The 20,993-nt window shown below is 54.3% G+C and overlaps 10 protein-coding genes across 10 annotated transcripts; 4 read left to right on the top strand and 6 right to left on the bottom strand.

Annotated features, from left to right (window-relative positions):
• Nucleotides 1-3,518: 3,518 nt before the first annotated feature.
• On the bottom strand, nt 3,519-6,567 carry PUNSTDRAFT_100490 (alcohol dehydrogenase). Its single transcript, XM_007382195.1, has 16 exons — nt 6,289-6,567; nt 6,185-6,235; nt 6,072-6,126; nt 5,939-6,017; nt 5,831-5,875; nt 5,660-5,757; nt 5,484-5,594; nt 5,319-5,421; nt 5,161-5,266; nt 5,042-5,103; nt 4,917-4,989; nt 4,228-4,857; nt 4,109-4,169; nt 3,908-4,056; nt 3,701-3,853; nt 3,519-3,647 (listed from the first exon to the last, which is right to left on the bottom strand). The coding sequence occupies exons 1-12, from the start codon at nt 6,547-6,549 to the stop codon at nt 4,417-4,419; spliced, it is 1,485 nt and encodes a 494-aa protein (XP_007382257.1). The 5' UTR covers nt 6,550-6,567; the 3' UTR covers nt 3,519-3,647; nt 3,701-3,853; nt 3,908-4,056; nt 4,109-4,169; nt 4,228-4,416.
• Nucleotides 6,568-6,871: 304 nt separating this feature from the next.
• On the top strand, nt 6,872-9,423 carry PUNSTDRAFT_65063 (acid protease; the record flags this gene model as incomplete). The annotated part of the gene is made up of 7 exons (XM_007382194.1): nt 6,872-7,083; nt 7,139-7,173; nt 7,282-7,394; nt 7,442-7,959; nt 8,016-8,142; nt 8,171-8,307; nt 8,361-9,423. 7 exons carry the CDS (start codon nt 6,872-6,874, stop codon nt 9,421-9,423), a joined length of 2,205 nt encoding a protein of 734 aa, XP_007382256.1.
• A 296-nt stretch (nt 9,424-9,719) lies between these two features.
• On the bottom strand, nt 9,720-10,729 carry PUNSTDRAFT_112551 (mitochondrial 50S ribosomal protein L22; the record flags this gene model as incomplete). Its single annotated transcript, XM_007382193.1, has 5 exons — nt 9,720-9,958; nt 10,018-10,225; nt 10,360-10,507; nt 10,562-10,637; nt 10,699-10,729. The coding sequence occupies 5 exons, from the start codon at nt 10,727-10,729 to the stop codon at nt 9,720-9,722; spliced, it is 702 nt and encodes a 233-aa protein (XP_007382255.1).
• Nucleotides 10,730-10,839: 110 nt separating this feature from the next.
• On the top strand, nt 10,840-11,118 carry PUNSTDRAFT_30943 (Yos1-like protein; the record flags this gene model as incomplete). Its single annotated transcript, XM_007382192.1, has 2 exons — nt 10,840-10,918; nt 10,976-11,118. Coding segments are annotated over 2 exons (222 nt in total), but the record flags the coding sequence as incomplete, so codon positions are not given.
• Nucleotides 11,117-12,272, bottom strand: PUNSTDRAFT_85030 (uncharacterized protein). The gene is made up of 4 exons (XM_007382191.1): nt 11,959-12,272; nt 11,581-11,898; nt 11,457-11,526; nt 11,117-11,407 (listed from the first exon to the last, which is right to left on the bottom strand). Exons 1-4 carry the CDS (start codon nt 12,183-12,185, stop codon nt 11,330-11,332), a joined length of 693 nt encoding a protein of 230 aa, XP_007382253.1. The 5' UTR covers nt 12,186-12,272; the 3' UTR covers nt 11,117-11,329.
• Nucleotides 12,273-12,384: 112 nt separating this feature from the next.
• Nucleotides 12,385-13,650, bottom strand: PUNSTDRAFT_112549 (Phosphoribosylformimino-5-aminoimidazole carboxamide ribotide isomerase; the record flags this gene model as incomplete). The annotated part of the gene is made up of 10 exons (XM_007382190.1): nt 12,385-12,454; nt 12,510-12,573; nt 12,629-12,679; nt 12,732-12,799; nt 12,848-12,878; nt 12,939-13,015; nt 13,070-13,173; nt 13,227-13,297; nt 13,346-13,464; nt 13,517-13,650. The coding sequence occupies 10 exons, from the start codon at nt 13,648-13,650 to the stop codon at nt 12,385-12,387; spliced, it is 789 nt and encodes a 262-aa protein (XP_007382252.1).
• A 331-nt stretch (nt 13,651-13,981) lies between these two features.
• Nucleotides 13,982-14,854, top strand: PUNSTDRAFT_132812 (uncharacterized protein; the record flags this gene model as incomplete). The annotated part of the gene is made up of 4 exons (XM_007382189.1): nt 13,982-14,104; nt 14,156-14,234; nt 14,297-14,726; nt 14,779-14,854. The coding sequence occupies 4 exons, from the start codon at nt 13,982-13,984 to the stop codon at nt 14,852-14,854; spliced, it is 708 nt and encodes a 235-aa protein (XP_007382251.1).
• Nucleotides 14,855-15,043: 189 nt separating this feature from the next.
• PUNSTDRAFT_112548 (oligosaccharyl transferase alpha subunit) lies at nt 15,044-16,785 on the bottom strand (the record flags this gene model as incomplete). The annotated part of the gene is made up of 6 exons (XM_007382188.1): nt 15,044-15,175; nt 15,238-15,376; nt 15,432-15,848; nt 15,902-16,195; nt 16,247-16,450; nt 16,505-16,785. 6 exons carry the CDS (start codon nt 16,783-16,785, stop codon nt 15,044-15,046), a joined length of 1,467 nt encoding a protein of 488 aa, XP_007382250.1.
• Nucleotides 16,786-16,918: 133 nt separating this feature from the next.
• PUNSTDRAFT_64795 (glycosyltransferase family 57 protein) lies at nt 16,919-19,239 on the top strand (the record flags this gene model as incomplete). The annotated part of the gene is made up of 13 exons (XM_007382187.1): nt 16,919-17,127; nt 17,195-17,273; nt 17,327-17,342; nt 17,393-17,570; nt 17,622-17,775; nt 17,824-17,895; nt 17,947-18,199; nt 18,249-18,394; nt 18,450-18,586; nt 18,648-18,745; nt 18,798-18,873; nt 18,921-19,049; nt 19,128-19,239. 13 exons carry the CDS (start codon nt 16,919-16,921, stop codon nt 19,237-19,239), a joined length of 1,659 nt encoding a protein of 552 aa, XP_007382249.1.
• A 71-nt stretch (nt 19,240-19,310) lies between these two features.
• PUNSTDRAFT_132809 (P-loop containing nucleoside triphosphate hydrolase protein) lies at nt 19,311-20,940 on the bottom strand (the record flags this gene model as incomplete). The annotated part of the gene is made up of 11 exons (XM_007382186.1): nt 19,311-19,333; nt 19,381-19,460; nt 19,509-19,765; nt 19,821-20,030; nt 20,080-20,216; nt 20,270-20,317; nt 20,371-20,494; nt 20,550-20,731; nt 20,784-20,790; nt 20,847-20,864; nt 20,917-20,940. 11 exons carry the CDS (start codon nt 20,938-20,940, stop codon nt 19,311-19,313), a joined length of 1,110 nt encoding a protein of 369 aa, XP_007382248.1.
• Between the last annotated feature and the right edge of the window lie 53 nt (nt 20,941-20,993).

The following is a 20,993-nucleotide window of genomic DNA, read 5'->3' as shown; positions in this document are numbered from 1 at the left end:
GTCCAGCAAGCGCGTACGCGATGAGGAACGCGTCTCAGAATCATCGCAGCCACCTGACAGTGCTGATATCGAAATGGCTGGCTCTTTAGCGGGCGGGAGCAATGCAGTGCCTGCGACGAGGCCTCTTAAACCACTTCCCCGTGCCTTCGTAAAAAGTCGTTCGCTTCCCGTTGGCAAGCTGTTCCAGGACATGAGGCAGGAGCGACAAGGGAGTGAGCGGGCTTTTAGCATGCAGGATATAGCCGAAGACGACTGGAGTGTGTCTTTGGTGGCGCCTGGTCCGTCTCCGGGCTCTTAAATATTGTGTGCGCTCTTTCTCTTCTAGTTCTGGTCGCCTCTGATTGCGAACTTGCACAGGTTGTGCGGATTTTGACGTCTTTTCCGTACATTGTACCACTTTTCGGTATTTATTTGTATCGATTTTTCGTCGCAGACAGAAATACTGTAATGTTCAATGTCGCATCAGGGCTTGCTGGCGCTACGGACATTTGTCAGGCCACCCAGGACCCTTGGTACGAACTCCTACTTCATTGCGCGCTGGACATGCATCTATCTGGATATGTACAGATATACGAACAGATTCCGCCGAGCTATAACGTTCTGATTCTGGTTTCTAGTCAGTTCACAGCATTCCACATGAAAACGTGCCGGAAAGCCCCTTCCGCACGGGCAACATAATGCAACTTCGCTGGCTATCTGGCCTATTGTTCTCGCATAGGACGTATCCCCTATCACTTAGGCGCCTGTCCGTACGCCACATGGATCGCTTCCTCGCGTGCGTTAACTTGACACAGACACCCGTCGTGTATCATTGAGGTCTTCTTCAGCCGATCGCAGTACGTCCTCGCAGTCATCACTTATATATGAACAATTCATTGGATCAGTAGCGTGATAGAGGCGGATATTTCAGCGGCCTGCCTTCAATCTGCGTGCCGTTAGGCTCATTCACCACGAGTTCGTCAGTGCGAGGTGAGCATGTATTTCCCACATCTGTGGGTGCCCTCGATATCAAAACTGAACTCCGACGAGATGCAGACAAAGGACGGACCCACCGTAGCCTATATAGGGCAGGTTTTGATCAAAAATTCGTTCCCTTTGTCACCCTGCACGCGGAAATTCGAAGCTGTATAACCGGGAGAGACGGCCACGAACTGAGTATATTCCTGCTTCCGGATCCGGTGTCCTCGCAGATTCCGGAAGCCCACCATAGCCTTTGTCCTTTGTCCTCAAAGACCGTCACCTAGTACCGATGTGCTTGGCTTTATCCTTCTTTGCTCCTACCCGCCGATGACCCATCGGTGACACTCGTCTATCGGAGACTACTTCACGGTGATTCGTCCTGCCGTTGGTTTACATGCGGTCTGTTTAACACGTACCGTCGACGCCGCCAACAGATCCTTGCGCCACACAGCTGAACGAAGGAGCTGCTACTGCACTTCACTGATTCTTCGACGTCATGTTCACAACCGACGGCGATAATACGAGGGGCCACTCAGTCCATCAGAGACCCGGATGGCCACATGCGCCACAATCGCGTTCTGCGACTTCTTTGTACGCAAACGCGGTTATAACGGAACATGCGCTCCCTTCAGATAACCTACATTTCAGCCTCACCACACGTGGACGCGGGAACGACGGATCGGCGGCCGGGACCATGGTTGCAGTTGAAGGAGAGTATCGCCTGCCTCCGTTGGACGAAAACCGGACCTCGAGCAGCAATGACCGCCTCCCGTCGCTGCAAGCTCTGGGGATATTCGACGCCCCCAGTGCCAGATTCGCGTGGCCGGGACTTCAAGCTTCCTCGCAAATGTCGTCGGCGCCGTTGATAACGATGGACACATCCCACTCCAGACCCAACACCACCAGTTGCCGCCATATGTATGACCATTACAGAGAGAAGTCCGTGTCGTATGTAATACGGAACTGGCAGCTCATTTCTCCTTCACTTTAGTACCAACTCTCCGCCCCCGTCCCGTGGAAGCTCAGCTTTCTTGCTCAGGAACGTTGACGGCCCGGGCCATCATTATGCAACGGCTTCTTGGAGGCGTGGACCATGCGACGGTCCCGGACATATGACACTTTCACAACATCTCAGTGGTACGCCACCTGCGTCGCTGGATCACGACGGTGCTGAGACATCTTCGGTGACTTCCGATGATGAGGATGACCACGAAAGTGTTGAAGACCGAGGTTATTCCATTGTTCGTACCGGCAGAGATGACACTCCTGACCTCTGGAAGAAATACGCTGCGGGTGAACGGCGCCAAATGTATTGTGTGTGGGTGACGGAGCACGGTACCACCTGCGAGGATTCAGAAGATGCGCGGGAGGACGTGAGCAGCAGCTTCTCCTGCGTACCTACAGGCTTTCTGAACGGTCTCCTTAGCATAGGGTACGACGCCACATAGAGGCCGTACATCTGGCATATAAGTCAGTTGAATTTCGGGTGTCATTGACAAGGAATCTGACCCCATCTTCAATCTCAGACCCTACCAATGCAATTACTGCGAGGCAGCGTTTTCTCAAGTAATTATCGCTGAATCGAGCTCACCTTCGCATATCACTGATCCACGAAACGACAGAAAGGATCAATTGAGCGTCACGTATCAACTCAGTAAAACCTCCTCCTGCCTTTGTGCTGCTCTCACTGATAGCTTTGATAGTACCGGGCTGAAGTTACTGATATGCAAATATTGCGACGCCCGTTTTAATGATGGGTCGCGGAGACATCGGTTGGTCTTGGTGTGAATCGTTCAAACACACAATCTCTGATAGAAATTACTTCTGACAGGCATATGGTCTCTGTGCACGACCACAAACCGAAACCACGCAAATTGAAACAACGACGCAGATGAGCTTGCCAAACCTGTGCGGTGTGCTTAGAGCACCGCGGCTCTGATATTCCTTTGGTGGCACAACATACTCAACTGTACAACACCGCATCAGCTCGATATTATAGTGCCAGGTCCGAATCACATCTTTCCACTTCATCTGAGAGCGCTCGGAAGCAGCATCTTGGCCTTATTGACCCTAAACAGGATGTAGGTTGCTTAACTGTATTCTGTGCCCTTCCGTGTAGGCCGACATGGATTAGCAATATCAAGCACAGCACGGGCGAGCTCTGCCATCACTTACTGACATTGATATTATTATTGCTAATGAGCGTATGAACACCGTCAAAGACTTCGAGGCTTCCAGATTTTGTTGCATGCTGGCCCGTATGAGTATCCAAGTATCTGAAGCACTACTACTGATGATGATCGTGATATTCAGATATCTAGGTGATTCAGAAGCGTGGCAGTACTGGTAAACCATGCTCCTCAACCTTCGACTTTGTGTATGAAGTGTGTAGAGTACATGCATATGTAGCTGCACTTCAGACTTCAGTGCAGAGGCCTAGACTAAGTAGGATCGAGATTACTTAGTCAAGGAACACGGTACTGACGCTGACGTCATCCACTTCTCGGCCACGACTTGATATGTAGTCCGCTCCGCAATGAATCTGTTTCCCGGCCTCCCCGACCTACACAATTGCTCGATGCCTGCAAAGTCTGAGCTCGCGAGCTTGTCTATACAAAGTCCTGCAACCACACCTCAGATTGTGCGCATCTCGCCCTCACTATGCGGCGACCTGTCATCGTTCAAAGGTATGTTCGCCTGTCGCCGACCCTACCGTGTTGCATCAACTCATATCCAGAAGAGCTACTCAAGGAATACCGGCGCCTAGATGACACTGTTACGATGCGGCTCAATCGGACCCAGGCTCAATTTCGAGATCGAGATCGTTTGGGGACCTTGGCCAAGGGCGACGTGCAGGACCAGGCATGCGCGTACTTCTGGAAGGAGCTTGTCGGTGCGCTTTCGGTCGTCTAACGATCGAGTCATTGCACACTAAGCAATACCGTAGAGAACTGGCAACGACGGAGCAAGATAATCGAGTACTGTGTCGGCGTTGTTGACCAATCCATGGACGAGAAGAAGCAGATAATATCCGAAACGAGCGATCCTGCTTTGCAAAGAAAGTTGCAAGGAGCTGTATATGCTGAGGAAGTGAAGGTGAGTCGAGCCTCTAGTGTTGTCGAGGGAGACGCTGAAATCTTACCCCTAGGCAAGGCAGGTTCGTAATGAACGTTACGTCGACGCTTTAGTACGAAAACGAGCGATTGAAGGTGCAGTATATCACCGACTTGGGGTTCAACATTCATCTGATGGTGATACCTTCGTCAGCTTTCCGTACGCGGTGTCGTTACTTCCAGCCACCTTTCACGGACGCAGAGGCTCGGAGGTACTGGGATGAGGCACAATCTGCACTATGACTGTAACACGATGCACCTATACGAGCATTTCATCGGGCGCGGGGGGCGGAAGCAGTTCGACTGACAAGATATGGTACATTGCGTTCTGGCGGCCGGATTCCTAATATTCCATAGACGCCTGGATTATCTTCGTCAGGGCCTCCCTCCCGTCCTCGCCAGCGACATCTCCTACTCCCGGAGCCAAGTCCAACACCCTGCGCTGCGGTATCGTTCCATCTACCAACCTGTCCACGTCCGCGTTCGTGTAACCTACCGCTTTCAAGCCTCTCGGCACATTCAGCCCATCCAGGAATCGTGCAATGGCCTCGTAGAGGTGGCTACCAATCTCTCCGTCCGGGATACGGAGGACAGAAGGGTCCGTGACGGACGTACCCAGGAAGATGGCGAGCGCTTCGCGGTGACGGTCGGGCGAAGAGGGGGCGATGTACGAGAAGACGGCCGGACCCGTCAGCGCCACGGAAACACCGTGCGGAATAATTGGGTGAGGGACTTGATATCCAGGATGTTTGTACTTCGGTCCCTGTTTGTTAAGCCCTGAAATCTGTGTTGATAAATAGTATTGAATATACAATGCCGAAGACGCTGCGATCGCAAACTTACTGGGTAGCTCATTCCATGACAAAGGTGGACACCCGCAGTTCCGAAGCCGATGCCAGCAAACGAAGAGGCGAGTCTCGATAAAATCAAATAAGTACCGGAGTACGGGAGGTTACGATCACACTCACAGCATCTGGCGTCGTGCCTCTTTATCTTCCGGGTTCCTCGCGACGCGAGGGAGATTCTCGACCTGAGCCATCGAACGGATCAAACAAGTGAAATGAGGCGCGCGGTGATGGATGCTTACAGTGGTTCTCAGTGCCCAGAGCGAAAATACGTCTGCTACCGGATTACTGCCCTGATAGGCCGGACGAAGCTTCGGGTTCTCCGGTCGTGGCGAACGCTCGGTGTAACTGAATGAAATCAAGGCGCTGCAGCGACTTATCGAGCCGTTCGAGCACGTACGGAATCGCGGTCCAGCTTTCCATACTATGGAACAAGACATCGAGACCGGCACTGATGTGCAATTCCCGGGAACAGCTCTCAGTGTTGTACGTGTCCACTATGCCTGACATAGCGGTGTGCATATAAACACGATGGTTATTAAGACTGCCTCGAGGTCCGGCTTACCTAACGTAGGCTTGAGGGCTCGGTTCGCAATGCCGGTCTTGAACGACATCGAAGTGATGTCAAGTATAGCTGTACCAGTGGTTTCGGACCCGGTACCGGCAGTGGTGGGCACTGGAAGGACGCAAGTCCATGCTTTATTCGCGTCGTGATCGACGTCAATTTCATGGGCGGCTCACCCGCTATGAGCGGCCTGAGAGCTTGCGTCACCGGCAAGCCCTTGCCGACTGGAGCGTTAATGAAGTCGAAGAGATCCGCGTCCTTGTACACGGTAAATCTGAGAAGGAAAGAAGACATCGGCGACAGTCTACCACCGGCGGCGATACTCGCCCGTGCTCCGAGCAACGTACAGGTTCGCGGCCTTTGCGGTATCGATGACGCTTCCACCACCGACACTGCGAGACCATCAATTAGCAGGCTGCGATGGATCGTGGATATATAAATGTAAGACGATTTACGCTAGGAAATGACTGAAGTCATGCTTTCGCGCCCAGTCAATCGCCTCGCGCCAGCTGGCCTCGGTTGGCTCCGCGACGACTACCAATTTGATGTTCAAGGAACGCTTGGGCAGCCATGCTCACGACTGCGTACCTTTGTCGTACACTTCGAAAGGCAGGTCATCTTGAGATTCGAGGGACTGAATGACCTGACGTAAAGCGTGTTAGGAAGGCCTTAAAACGTCTCACATATCCAAGGCCACTCACTGTCTGCATCGGTCGCAGCTTGGCGAGGTTTGGGTCTGTGAACACGCCCACCTTCGTGGAAGATCAACAAGCTGAGAGACGTGGGCATATCGTCGATCGCCTACTTTCCGCGCGTTCATATTCTTGAAGTCCATGCCGACCTCACGCGTCGCACCATCTCCGAAGCGCAAGTTGGAAGCGGCGACTTCGAACGCATACTCTTTCTGGGGATGGTCGACCGGGGTTGCATACTTGCGCATCTGGGTCAATGCGCTCATGGCATGCCCGTGGGTGTGCGCTGCTGAGGATGCGCAGCTGTGGCAGGGGCACATGGAGTGCTGGGCTGCATTCATGAGCCGGGCGATGGTGTTCCTGCTGGCGGCCATGGTGGAGGTGGGGAGGGGGAAAGGGGGGATGTGGGGAACGCGGGGAAGCGGCGGACGGCGTCCCGAGGCATTGTTGGAGGTGCATGACCGGGTGCACGAGCCGGGGCGGTCACAGGACGCGCCTTGACCCGGCAACAGGCGCCCGCACAGCCACACTCACACCCCAGGAAACAACAGACGAGGCGACGGCCGGCGTGTCGCCGCTGCTCGCCGCATCGTCCAGCCAGCACTGCGGCGGCGCCCTCCAGCTCTCGTCCTCCTCCGTCCGACAGACGGCCACGCACCCTCCTTCCAGTCGCTCTTTAGTCCCCGTTGGCCCAGCATGAAGCTCTCTCTTCTCGCTATCACCCTTGCCGCCGCCGCAGCTACCTCGGACGCTATCCGCATTCCGGTCAAACAGACTCGCCGCACGCCACTTCCCAAGCGCAGCGGCTTCGGCACCGTGTCCGTCTCAAAGCCGTCCACCGCCTTGTCAAAATACAAGGTCCTCGCCTCCGGCAGCTCCGCGGACGACGACGACGGCGTCGACCTCAGGTCAGTATCGCGCTAGTTCTTGGAGCCCCCTTGATGCGAATGCCCCATTTCGCAGCACGGTTCATGATCTCATATATATGGCAAACGTGGGTGCATTGGCCGTGTCTCGACCTACTTGCGCTGATCCGTTGCACAGGTCACCCTCGGTGGGACGGGTACGTCCTCTGACCATCGCTTGCGCTGGGCACCGATGAACAGTACCTGCAGATTACACTGTGCAACTTGACACTGGGTCGTCCGACCTCTGGATAAAAGGCTCCTCATCCCCGCTACCCAACACCACCGAAACGTCCACGACATACAACCTCACGGTATGTTGTTCTCACGATCCCTGCTTTCCGGCTGACCGTTCGATTAGTATGGGATTGGTTGGGCGTATGGTCACATTTCTTACGCTTCCGCCGAGTTCGCTGGCATTTCCATTCCCAAACAGGCGTTCCTCGATGTCTCTCAAGCCAACAACCCGGCGTTGTCCTACGGCGCCGATGGCATCCTCGGCCTTGGTTTCACGTCGCTCTCTACCATCGACGCGCTCGTCAATGGCACGGGCGCCTCTACCGGGCGGTCCATCCTTTACAACGCCTTCCTTGACAACCCTTCCGAGCCCAATTTCATCGCGTTCGCCCTCCAACGGTCTACGGACAACTCGACAGATGATGTAGAGGGTATGTTCTCCATTGGCGAGGTGGAAGAAGGCTACGAGGACGTCAACAAGAGTGTGGCATTGCCGACGTGGCCAGTGGCGTACCCGAAGCGCTGGAATGTGTTGCTCGAAGCTGTAATCGTGGGCAACACGACGCTCTCCGTTTCCACCACAGTGTCCGGTGCTCCTTCAAACCGGGCAGTTGCGTTGCTTGACAGCGGCACCTCGTATACGTGAGCGACTCTCCACGGATCGTTGCTTGACTGGTGTTGATCGCGCTATCTTTCAGCTATGCGCCCACTGATATCGTGCAGGCGATATACGGCAGCATCAAGGGTGCGAGCTACGACTCTAGCCTCGGGCAATGGGTTGTGCCGTGTAACCAGGAGATCGACATGGCGCTCCAATTTGGGCACGTACTTTTCTTGGTACGAGTCTACGTAGTATGCTGATTGCCACACCAATAGCGGCGTGGTATACCCTCTTCATCCTTTGGATATCACCCCAACCAGTCCGACTGATAGCTCGAAATGTGTTGGCTCCTTCGTTCCATCCGGTGTCTCGGTCGGTGCCGGCGAGTTGTGCGTCGTTCGCCCTTGTAGACCTTCGAGCAATGTCATTGACGACCACCTAGCGACTGGCTAATGGGTGATAGCACCCTGCGCTCTATGTATTCCGTGTACGACTTTGGTGACTTCGACTCTTCCGGGTACATGGGTAACCCGTACGTCAAACTTCTGTCGGTCGTCGATCCCGATGAGGCTTCGAAGGACTTCGCCGCGGCCCGTGGCACGACGGCGCGCACTGGCATCACCTACAACGCGTCCAATTCGACGGCCAACAGCGCCTCCACCACCATCTCGATCTCGACAGATGTCGCCGACATCATCGACAAGCTCGGCAAGTACTTGCCGGCCATGGCGGCCGTCATGGCGCTCAACGCCCTCGTGCTGCTCGTCCTCTGCATCGCCGTCGTCGTGTACCTCTGTCGCCGGCGTAGCTCTCGCGGCGGCGTCAGTCGTTTCTCACGCAAACGCGCCAACCCCGGCCGCATGAGCCCGATGCCCATGGGCCCTCCTTCACACCCGGATGCGTTCACGCCACCCGACACGCACAACTACGAGCCTGTGTCGATGGCGATCTCGGAGGATACTATGTTCTCGCCTCCGTCTCCCGGATACGGCAAGTACGACGGCGACACCCTCAAGGGCTTCGCTCGCCCGAAGTCGAGCGCGCTCTCCATGGACCGACCCTATTCCATGGCCAGCACAAGCGCCGCTCCGCGACCGAACTCGATGGCTCCGTCTATGGCCAGGCCCTATTCCATGATGCCATCCACGTCCAACAACCCGTTCACCGGGCATCCGGGCGGTGCTCCTTCAGCTCCCTTGTCTCCCCTGGGTGGCGTGCCCGTCGTAGCGCCGCAACCGATCACATCACCCCTCTCAGGGCCGTCGGAGCGTCCACCTTCAGCCCAGTCCATCCGCGGCCGGCCTTCTACCGGATCGATCGCCACTCAGGGTACCACGGACACCGTCCCACCTCTGCCAGGTACCACCACGGCGTCCAGCTCAACGGCGCAGCTCCTCCGTCCCTCCCACCTGCGCAACGTCTCCACCTCGTCGGAGTTCCTGCCTCCGAAGGCCCGCTTCCAGGAGTCAGACCTCGGCGAGCGCCCCAAGTCATTCGCGAACTGAACATTTACCGCCGTAGGCGAGCGTATCGTAGCTGTTTCCGTCATCTCTATGCTGTCGTCAATCCACTGTCTCTTGTGTGTCGTACCCTCTTTCCTTACTTTACATTATGATGTCATGAGGAATCACCGGTCGGACTGCTCCCTGTTTCTTTTAGCGTATCTGGTTGTCTGCACGGACAGAGCAGGGTATATAGTCGTATCATATCGAGCTCACACCGCCCAAGGATATGGGGAAAAAAACCTCGATTACGCCGCAAAACGGCTAATATGGCAAACGACAGGTGCGTTGTATGTGGGCTACCATGCCCACATCGCGCCCGGATTGCGCAGAGGCTTGTCCTCCCGCGTGATGCCGGCAGAGACGATCTTACGCAGCTTGCGAGCCCGCTCCTGCTCGACCTTCTCCGCCCACGTCTTACCTTCTCGCAGCACAACGTTGAGCTTGGAGTCAGGGTGCGTACGGATACCATGTTTCCCTCGTCCCTTTATTTCAACCCGCTTGATGCTTCTCGGGCCCTTGGCCACCCATGCCTCAGCTGGAAATACAGTGAATGAGACGGGCCGTACGCGGAGCAATACTCCATGCGAGACGTACAAACGACAAGCTTCTTTTCATCCAAGCCCTTATAGGCGACCGCGTGATTCTTCGCGACGACCAGCATGCTCTTGATGCGCTTGCTCGCTCGCTTCTCGCTGAACTTCATCTGCAAAATGGCATAGTCGATGGGTTTGCCAGAGATCTGCCGACCGAGATCGTTGAGTTTGCGATGTGATATCTTGAAGTTTGCGGTAGAGTATTTATGCTGGTCGTCCGAAGGGGCATTAGGTCCGATGCGGGATGTGCACAAGACGACAATGTACTGACGTGGTCATGTTTCTCCTGCGGACGTATGCGCACGGTCTTGGCCGCTGCGCCAATTTCCCCGTCCTTCGACACGCCGGCGGTGTCGGGCTCCAAGTCGTCGAAAACACCGCCCTCTGCTTTGCGGGTGCGTGCCAATTCCTCTTCGGAAGGGGCCTCCATTACGCGCGTTTCAAGGCGCTTCCGAATCCATTCTACCGGTCGTATGTTCGGAAATGAGATGCTATGTGCTCGGTTCAGTCATGCCGCAAGCCGGGATCTCTCGGAGTGCACGTACTTTCGCCGGGCATCCCATTGCACTCGGGAGGAGGACGCAGTCGGCTGCGCCGTCAGACCCTGGCGCGCCGCAAGAGCTGCTGGTACGTTCTCGTCAGTCCAATGCCTAGCTTCTGGAGACGTGGCTGGGAGACGTACCGCTGCGGACACCACGTCCGAGTGTCTGCATGACGGGAGGAGAAACGAGTGCGAAGCGCACGTGAGCGCTACGTGCTGCAGCGGAGAGGGCACGTCCTCGGGTGTGCACATTCCTTGCTCTCGACCTCACCGATGCTCTATCTCGGGACGCTCATATATGTCTCCGTACTGCTCATCAACTCGATAGCCGTTCTCAGCGAAGAGCGCTTCCTTGCCCGGAGTAAGCGAGTCGCGTTACGCTTAAGCGAACTTGCTCGTTGAACCGCGTGTCCTCCAGTTGGCTGGTCCACTGTGCAACAGCCTCCGGTAGCAGCAGGTTACGCCCAAGGTTATGACCAGCCAGGTCTTGCTGGCCAACAGGATATCGGCGTCAAAGGGCGCCTCATCAATCTCATAAGCGCAGTTCGGACACTGTTACGAAGTGCGCCTGCTAGACCACTGCATATGCTACCAAAGCTAATGTACACTGACACCAACAGTACCTCTGATAATACTCAACATAGCATTGATCATATACGAGCTCCTACTCGGAGGCTAGACGAATAGAATCGCGGATCGTGCAATACCATGTTGTCGAGCGCGTGTCCACGGCACAAAGCATACACCCCATGACGCCTACAGTGGAAGATCTTCAGTCGAAAGAAAGGCCGTTGATCTTGTTGTACTCGTTGTTGATCTGGCGGATGAAGTCCTCAGGCTCGTGGCCGTTCTGAGAGTGAACGTTCAGCGAGGGTGTCAGGAGACAATTCATGACGTACTTCGCATTGCTTCCATGTTCCGTCGCGAATGCATACGAACTCGCCGTTGATGATAACGGTGCAGCTTTTTCTATCAGAGATCAGCTTCGTCCGATCCCCGGGCCCAAAGGCCAAAAGAGCTCACTCGATGCCCAAATCCTTGCTGTTCTGCACGCTCTCCTTGAGCAGCCTCACGCCCTCCTCCCCCGTCCCGCTCGCGTCCGGGCCGATGCACTCCCCGATGCCGCTGTTTTCGAGGTCAAGCTTCGCCGTCCGGGCGCAGCGCAGGGCGACATCAGGGTTCCCCACTTTGTACCTGCCCTCGTAGTTTTGGCAGTGGATGAAGTCCCACCATTTCTCGAGCGGCGCGTATTTAGATGCGCAGAGCTCCTGCACGTTGCCCCTGCACTCCTCCGGACCGTGCATACAGGTCACTCCGAAGTCGGGTTCGGACGCATTAAGCCTGAGATATATCTGAACAATTAGCTGCTGCGCTCCGAGCGGCTGCGCAGCTATCACTTACGTGCCGATGAACGACAGACTCAGATCCACCTTGTTCCCTACTTGCGTGAGCACCCTATCGAAGACAGCCTCACAGGTCAAAGCGTCGGGGCATCGGGACATGACCCCGAGCGTCACAGGGACCTTTTTGGGCTCGAGGCTGTTGAGTGGGGTCTGGACGGCGAGAGGCGTCGCCAGCGCAGAGACTGCGACCGGCGCAAGCAACAACGAGCTGAGGGACAGATGCATGGTCGTGGTAAGAGGGTAAGCAGCTTGGAGTCGCCAGGACTTTAATACTGACCAGCCTGGTCAGAGCGCACACGCGCGTGGAACGGGATCGCGAGCGAAGCCTGCTATGATGCATTCTCGATCGAAGATCCCAGCACAGCCACATAACGGCCAACCATCCCTTCATTCTCTACCATCATACATGTCGATGTTTGCTTGCTTAAATAGAGTTGTTCCGTGCTACAAGATCGGCGAACTTTACGAGATTTCCTCCGAAAATGTCCAATGAACTGAGTTAACGATCTCAGAGCGACGTACAAGGGGACAGGAGCAAATTTGGCAGACCTTCCGTAGGTAAGATCCACACGGCCCTCTGATAATTGCTCGACGAGGTCAAGGTCGGAGAGGGCTACGGTTAACATATCAGGGCATGGTTTACGCTCCTGGTGAGAACTTGCTCTTACCTTTGGCGCCCCCGGCGTACGTCGTGGGTATCCGAACCCATTCTCCAAGCTCTGGACGAACGTTAGGTTGTAGAGTACATATCATCAGGGAGCGCCGGCATACTGGAGACAAGTTCCTCGTCAATTCCTTGGCACAAGCCTTCAACATCCGCGGCGTGTATTAGAAACTCGCTGGCAAACGTCAGTTATGTTGCAGTTCTAACACGAAGATCCAGTCACCTGCAATATTCGGATAGCACATCGAGGGTTTCTGTTCCGAAACATCAGCACGTGGTCACAGAAACGGGTCCTTTGATTCTTGAAGTCTCGCCTTTACAAACTTCCATATCCGTGATGTCTTGCCATTTATTCATGGCAACCATCCATTTGCCGTCTCTTCTTCGGCAGCTGAAAATAGCCGATGAAGAAGACCACGCGTGAAGAAGAGTACCGACTTCATACCTGACATCCACGACCAGCCTGTCCTTCCCTACGGCAGCAGAAATAAGCTGCAATCTCTCCAAAGAGAAATTACAACCCGGGAAAAGATATGAAGTAACGATAACCTGTGTGTGGCCGTTAATATCACGGATCAGTTGAACATGAGCTGCCTTCATACCTTGCTCGCCCCAGAAGATATCCATTCCGCAGCGTTATTGTCGTTGATGCCCCCTCCGATCTGTAATCCATCTTGAGAACGGTCGGTGGGTGATGGATGGGCGGCTTATGCGATCTTACCTGGCCAGGCTGCCAGGGCCTCTTTCGCAGCGGAATCGTTGCCAGGACCAAGTTTTATGACATGACCACCAGTGAGACCATGTTTGCGGTACAAGCGAGCAAAATCTGCAGGGGATTCACTGACACCTTCGTTCAGCTCTTCGCACGGCAGTCTCTACGGCAAGCACGTACCTCGCGACGAAGTTCGTCTTGAGAGTGCTCGGGTCATCGTCCGACAATGTCCCGCCGACAATCTGCTTGACTTGGCCGTCGTGGAGGTCTATGCACGGCCGGAACCTGCTCCGTCGCGCAGAGATGGACATCATCGCCGCAAAGCCAGGAAAACGCGTCGCGACTCGCACGTGGTCGTCACAGCCGGCTCTGTGTGACGTCACTCCGAATCCTATCCGCGGCTCGACCTCGGACCGCCCATTGTACGCGAAGAGGACAAGCCCCGGTCACTTGATGCTGCAGCGACGCTACGAGGCGGTCGGCGACGAGACCCTTCCTGATCTTCCACGTCGCCATTGCATGCAGCGATGCTTATCCGACACTCTTAAATACCGGCCCCGAGCAGGCGCACCCGACGACGGCTCACCTCAAGGTTATCGCTAGTGAAGAGCTCCGCGATCTGCTACTGCAATACTTGCTGGAAGTATGTTCCGTCTGACGGCACTGGTTCTTACGCTCCTGTCCACGACGCTCGCGATCCCCACCTGGGAGGGCTATGCTTCGCGAGATTCGGTCACCTCTCTCGTCCCTGGCGCCGGGTTCGTGCAGGTATGTGCTGCTTCCGGTACCGTTTGTCTTATGTTGATAGAGCGCCACCAGGCTATTGGCCCAAAGTATCGAGGGGAAGACGTTAATCAGAAAGCACCTCCTAAATACCTTACCGTCTCTGGGGACAAGGGTGAGGCTACGTTTGCACGCAGTCATGCATTCGCCTTTTGACGCGTTTCCTCTGTGAGTCAGGCCTGGGCGGCGGTGCGATAGCATACTATGACCCCGCTCCACCCATGTTCTTCATCAACCCCAGGGATAACCAGCTCTACCAGGTCGTCAACGAGACCACCATCCTCAACGTCAACGTCGTGAACGTGACCGCGACTGCGACCTCGCCTGCGCCGACGGCTTCGCCAAAGGTGTCTTTCAACGACCAGACCGGTTCCAGCAACGCTCACGACGACCCCTACGCCAATTCTCCCCGGCCAAAGGCGCTCCCTCCTCTGAAACTCGAGCTGTCCAAGAAACGCAGAGGAATACCCGGATTCTGGAGATGGCAAGGGACGATGCTCATTTTCGAAACCGGAAGTACGCTAGGACGCGGCAAGACGAACCAGGGTGCTTTTTACTCGTGTCCCGACAACAAGGGCGTCGAGGGTATATACCTATTCCTAGAGCCGTAAGTTTCCTCGCCTTTAACGACTCTTTGAGCGCTCAATCCTCGTTTATAGGGCAGCCACGCCGGCTCAATGCAATTTCCTGACGTTGCACAGTTGGATTCGCAACCAAGAGGAGTACAAGCGGTAGCGTTGGGCACTAGTCGCACGGCAGCCTTATACGACAATGTATCGTTAGCCGTGATTCATTCCTGCATCGCATAATTGCCTGGGTGATCTTCGGCTGCCCGCGCGGATGAACCTCGCTGGTCCGCGTGCTTCTGTGTTTCGGCGGTTTGATATCACATAGTGTATTGGCCTAAGAACTTCATACAGACGGCTACTTTGTGGCCTTCTCGATGCTCAGATCTACACGCCGAGCAGCAAGGGCAAGGGCAAATAACGTCATGAAAGCCGTCGCTACTGCAAACGGCTTCTTGAGATGCGCTGAAGTTGATACCTTATATGAGACCTGGTTGCAGTGGATATTAGCATGACTCGAATCGGTGACGTTGAGAGTGGGAGATTACTGACGTAGATGGTGCCCACATGCTTGTCCGTTAGCTGCTCGTACTCAAACGAGACGGCTGGGCGGCCGACAGTGTCAAGATAGGTGACGTGCGTTGACCTAGTCATCATCTTCGGAGGGAAAGGCGGGAAGACCTCGACGTCCCTGTCACCGATAATCAGATTTGTATCTCGCGCATGACAAATGGAGGTACACCCACGTCGCGCCTTCGGGCAGGATGATTTTAACCTCCGCCTCGTCAACGACGGCTGCTGGGATCTGCGTCATGATGGGGATGGCGACAATCCAACGCCCTTCTTTGGCATCATAAGCCGCCGAGTCGCCGAGAGGCGAATCCCAACCGATCGTGAAGCTGTAATTCCAGCCACCGAGAAGTGGGTAGCGGGGCTTGAGCTCGAGTATCGAATGCTGATTGTGGTTGGCGGCGCGTTGGCCCTTAGGGACGGAAGGCACGGTACGCAGCTTGGACGTCGAGACGTTGCCGACGATGTCCACGTAGTATGCGTCGTGGATCCCGGGGGGCAGCTGCAGAGCGAGCTGTCGGAGAACGGTTGACATTGGGTGGTTGTAGAACATGTGCGTCTGGTGCTCTAGTCGCGAGAAATGTCCCTTCAATCTTCCAACGTGCATGTCAGAACAAACAAGCGCGCGACAGCATGCTCTACATACTTGGGCCCGGCATTGTACAAATCGATCTCGTCTTGGATGTTGAGGTTCGCTCCCCAATGGCTGATCTCAGCGGAACGCTTCAATTTCCTGACCTCAAGCACCGGGAACTCGTGGTGGAAGCGCACACTGACGCGCTTCTGGTGTTCCTCGAGGAAGTCCTCTGACGCAGAGGGCCCGAAGTTAGAGAACGGTCCGTAGGTCACGGTAGCGCCTGATTTTGTCGCAACAGCATCCGTGGTGAACGCTTCGACTCCTTCCGGCGTGGTATACGAGATGATTTTGGGTGAAGGAACGCTGATGATAGCTATGAGCAACGCGAAGGTATGTAGACGGCCCGAAGCCTACCGTATTTTTGTTCGCTGCACTGCGATCTTGTACGGGCTGAGGACGAATAAGTCCGTGTCATGTTTGAGAGCCTGCTCGTCGCCCTGGGCTGCTTCCTTTGGCCACGGGTAGATGGCGTGAGTCTGCGCTGTTTCTAAAACGAGGTTTAGGGTTGAGCCTGCTTTAAGAGAGCTAGGAAGCTCCACGGTGTAGAGCGCTACGCCGCTGTACCGGAGGCATGAGCACCTGTTGTTCAGCATACGTTGCCAAAAGACTTGCCTGCTGGGGTTCCGCAGCTCCTTCTGAAGAGGGAGGGCATCCTTCGCGCCCTTGACTTTGGCTTCAATGAAGCTCGTTCGTTCTGCGTCCTCCTGACTCAAAGCGATGGTATATGCTGATGAATCTTCCAGAGCCTTGACCGCGTATGTTGTCGTGACGTGGACGACAGAGCCCAAGAGATCGATTGTGCGGACGATGGCGGTATTTTCAAAGGAGTGGTCCGCCAGCGCCAGCGAAGGCAGGACTATGGCCAATAGACCGAGCAGGCGTGGTAGGAGCATCGCGGTATACGAGGCCAAGTCTGTACCTTTCTCCTTGGGACGTGCAGCGCTTGCAGACGTGTCACAGCACGTGCCAAAAATAGATCACCTCCCCGACTGACAACAGTGGCCCTTGTCCCCTACTTGCTGCGCGATGACCAGAACACACACATCACGAAAACCTGCACTCGACGAGCCCACCACAACTGCTGCATCTTCCGGCAAAAATGCTCCCAACAAGCAGGTGGATGGTCCAACAGACCTGACTCCCGAGCCACCGCATAATTCATGGAGACTCGCACCCGCGGAATGGGATGTATTCGTGTGTTCGACAGCGCTGAAACTACTGCTATTTCCTGCGTAGTAAGATTCATTGTTGGCCGTGCATGGTGCCTTTCAAGTGATATACCGACGGCATGTATTCTTCCAGCCGGTCTACAGACTTCGAAGTTCATCGCAACTGGCTTGCTATCACGCATTCATTGCCGATATCCCAATGGTACCATGATGTAATACGTGTCTCTTGCTGTAGTCGCGAGAGGCCACTGACCATGACCCTCAGACGACATCGGAATGGAGTGAGCATTCTACCCTTGGTTCCTCGCTCACTACTGTAACACCACGCCAGCCTTGGACTACCCGCCCTTTTTCGCTTATTTCGAGAAGATTATGTCTATTCCGGCATACTTCATAGACCCAGCTATTGTCGACATCAACAATCTTAACTACTCGGCATGGACCGTGGTGGTTTATCAACGTATCACGGTCACTCTCACGGAACTTGTCATGGGAGCAGCACTTCTTAGGTTCGAATAAGATTGACGCCCAACGGGTTGCATCTGACAAAGACAACCTAGGCTCATCAGAGGATCAGTCAACCAAAATACCCAGCGGATAGTATTGGCGTCCCTGTTCGCGCACCCTGGGTTCCTGATCGTGGACCACATTCATTTCCAATATAATGGTTTTATGTTCGGAATTCTGCTGTGGTCCCTAGTAATGGCGAGAGAGGTCAGTGTTGTCTACGTCGACGCGCGATTGTGTACTGATATCGGGTAGGGCCATAACTTGATCAGTGGGCTCCTTTTTGCCGTACTGCTGAACTTCAAGCATATCTACATGTATATCGCGGTAAGTATCCCCCTGGCCGTTGTATAGTCGAATTCTGACTGGGCCTTGCAGCCTGCCTACTTCGTCTATATGCTACGCTCGTATTGCATGACAGCACAAATGTCATTGCTACCCACTCGTTTCCTTGCGCTCGCGAACACCGTGATCGCAGTCTTTCTCCTTTCCTTAGGTCCGTTCGCCTTGATGGGGCAGCTGCCTCAACTGCTTTCGCGCCTGTTCCCGTTCACTCGTGGACTCAACCACGCATACTGGGCGCCGAACTTCTGGTCGTTGGTCACTGCAACTGACAGGGTCCTGCTCAAAGGTTTAAAATCGATGATCATTTCCGGAACGGAATCTGATAGTGTACGCAGTGGCTCAACGGTTAGGCTCCAACGCTATCGTCAACGAAACAGGTGTCGCATCAACGTCTAGAGGGCTCGTAGGAGACACAGTCTTTGCAGTCATTCCCAACGTGAAGCCCGTACACACGTTTGCGATCACCCTGTTCTTCCAAGCTGTACGTGATATGTGGTCCAGGATACGGTTACTTCTAATTGGGATTTGTGCAATAGATCTTCATGGCCAAGCTTTTCCGGACGCCCACTTACAAGAGCTTCGTTGCGGCCTTGACTCTTTGCGGATACACTTCGTTCATGTTCGGCTGGCATGTGCACGAAAAAGCCATTCTGCTCGTCCTCGTTCCTTTTAGGTGAGTCGTCGTTACCCTATCTTTTCACAAACAGCAGAGTAAATGAACCCTCTGCCTCAAGCTTGCTCGCAACAGATAACTACGTGATGCTCCGGACATTCATGATCGCAAGCATCAGCGGCGTATACTCACTATTTCCGTTATTATTCACGCCTGCGGGTACGTTATTCTCCTTAGCATAATGTGACACTCATACCCAGGTTTCCTGCAGAGACACTCGTCAAAGTCGTTTACAGTGTTCTCTGGACCTACATGACGTTTTATCCTCTGAGCCGCAGGCTATATCAGTACGTCGACGCTATAATCTTATGTTTATCGTACTGATGGTGCATAGATATCCACGGTCGTTGCCTGGTGTGATAGTAGCGGCTATTGAAAAGCTTTACCTGAACGGCTTCTTCGCCCTTCAGCTGCTTGTCACCATCCTCCCTTACCTCATGAAGGCCACATCGTCTGCGCCAGTGTCGAAGCTGGATATAGGTAACAGAACGGATTGCGGTGATCTAGACTATCCCTGCACAGTGACGCAGGTCAAAGAAAGCGTTCCAGTGAACACGATGGAATTTTTGCCCTTGATGTTGACCAGTGTGTACTGTGCTGTCGGGCTCGTCTGGGCATTCTTGCGTCTTAGTTTTGTTTATTTACACTCGTGAGTATGGACTGGTGATACATTGTGAATGACGATAACAGAACGACTAATGAAGCACTGTGACTGCACAAGAGCCTACTTCTTGACGATGTGTACCACTGTCACAGCATTAACCTCGGATTCGTAAAGCATGGGAAGCACGCACCATCTTCATCCGCCAAGATATGTTCCAGTCCGACTTTCTGCCCTCGGGCATGCTTAGCGCTTGCCCCCCAGACAACCGCACTGCAAAACTGTCAACGGCTTCTTCTTCAGTGATAGCAGTATACGCACTACTTCAACTGCTTCGCAATCTCCTTGTGAATCGAATTGCAGAAGTCTTCAATGGAACATTTGCCTTGCCGTAGAACAACGGGGGTGGAGTAGTCCGGCGGCAAACCCCTGGGCTTGGTGTAGACGCGGACAAGGTTGAGGGTTTTCCACATGACATCGATGAGTTCGTCGACGTTAAGCCAGTCCTTGGATGATATGGGCACGCTATACGGTATTTTGTACAATAAGTCGAGCTCTTCGATCGAAATTGCGTCAATCTGCAGCGATTTGATATGTGAATGAGAGCTCATGGGATGAATCATGTTCTGGTACCTTGTTGAGAACGTATATCGCGGGGATGTATACTCGGTTGCCTTCGATGACATCCACCAGATCGTCTGATGTAGCGTTCGGCTCGCGAATCGCGACATCGCAATTGCTCAGCTTGTACTCGCTGAGAACAGCTTTAATCTCATCATGGTCAATGTTCGTGAGTGGGACGGTATTGGTGATGGCAATGCCGCCTTTGTCCTTTTTCCTCACCTGCACATGATGAAATTGATCACGAAGTGAAGACGACATTGCGACATACTGTGATATTCGGCGGCTTCTTGTTCAGGCGAATGCCAAAACCTTCCAGTTCAGACTCAATGATTTTCTTGTCTCCGAGGGGCTTCAGGACATCGAGCACGATGAAGATGAGGTTACATGTTCGGGCGACGGCGATGACTAGCACGGTATATCAGTGTCACAGGGTTATATGGGGTTGATTGAGTGCATACCTTGACGACCTCGACCCCGACCATCTTGAGCGCCTTCAATGATACCAGCTGGCGGAGACGTGTGAGAGAGGGTTGCTCAAACAGAGAACGAGCTTACTGACGCAAGTCCAGGATCTGTATAGGAGCCCCGTGAACCTTGACGGTTCCTGGGACGGTCGTCAAAGTCGTGAATTCGATTTCCGATACTTCAGAGTGGGTGCCCGTAAGCTTCGACATGAGCGTCGACTGCGATGGACACATCGAATCAGTACATTGTGAGTCGGACGTGTCAACTACAGACCTTTCCGACAGACGGAAACCCAACGAATCCGACCGACGCTATGCCTGTTCGCGCGACGTCGAAGCCGACGCCTCCTCCACCCCCTCCGCCAGCGCTAGGCCCAGCGATCAGCTCGCGCCGGAGTTTCGCGAGCTTGGCCTTGAGCTGGCCCAGATGGTAGCTCGTGGCCTTATTCTTTTGGGCTACACGGATGCTGAGCTATCAAGTGTACGCTATGACAAACTGATCTCTCACTCTTGGCCTGCAAAGTACTGGTAGGTCAAGTATTTCCGACGGGGATCGAGAGCGCGCACGCACCATCTCATCTTCAATTTCCTGGCATGGTAATTAGCCCCCGAATGCATCTCGACAATGGACAGCGTCGTACTTTGATCTTTTGAAGGGTCGTCATTGTGGCAGGAGTAACTGAAGAGATATATTTGGCGTGGGAAGGCGTTGCCCTGC

The sequence above is a fragment of the Punctularia strigosozonata genome, assembly GCF_000264995.1.
Source record: "Punctularia strigosozonata HHB-11173 SS5 unplaced genomic scaffold PUNSTscaffold_4, whole genome shotgun sequence".
Taxonomy (NCBI): Eukaryota; Fungi; Basidiomycota; class Agaricomycetes; order Corticiales; family Punctulariaceae; genus Punctularia; species Punctularia strigosozonata.
Note: the sequence above shows the minus strand (reverse complement) of the source record. Positions and strands in the feature narration are given on the sequence as shown.

Coding starts and splice junctions, on each gene's coding strand:
- PUNSTDRAFT_100490 (XM_007382195.1), bottom strand. CDS start 6,549: ATGGCCGCCAGCAGGAACACCATCGCCCGGCTCATGAATGCAGCCCAG. Junction 6,236..6,288: donor AGAATATGAACGCGCGGAAA/GTAGGCGATCGA, acceptor TCTTCCACGAAG/GTGGGCGTGTTCACAGACCC. Junction 4,858..4,916: donor GTCATGGAATGAGCTACCCA/GTAAGTTTGCGA, acceptor TTATCAACACAG/ATTTCAGGGCTTAACAAACA.
- PUNSTDRAFT_85030 (XM_007382191.1), bottom strand. CDS start 12,185: ATGCATCTGTCCCTCAGCTCGTTGTTGCTTGCGCCGGTCGCAGTCTCT. Junction 11,899..11,958: donor AGTCTGTCGTTCATCGGCAC/GTAAGTGATAGC, acceptor GATATATCTCAG/GCTTAATGCGTCCGAACCCG. Junction 11,527..11,580: donor AGCAAGGATTTGGGCATCGA/GTGAGCTCTTTT, acceptor GATCTCTGATAG/AAAAAGCTGCACCGTTATCA.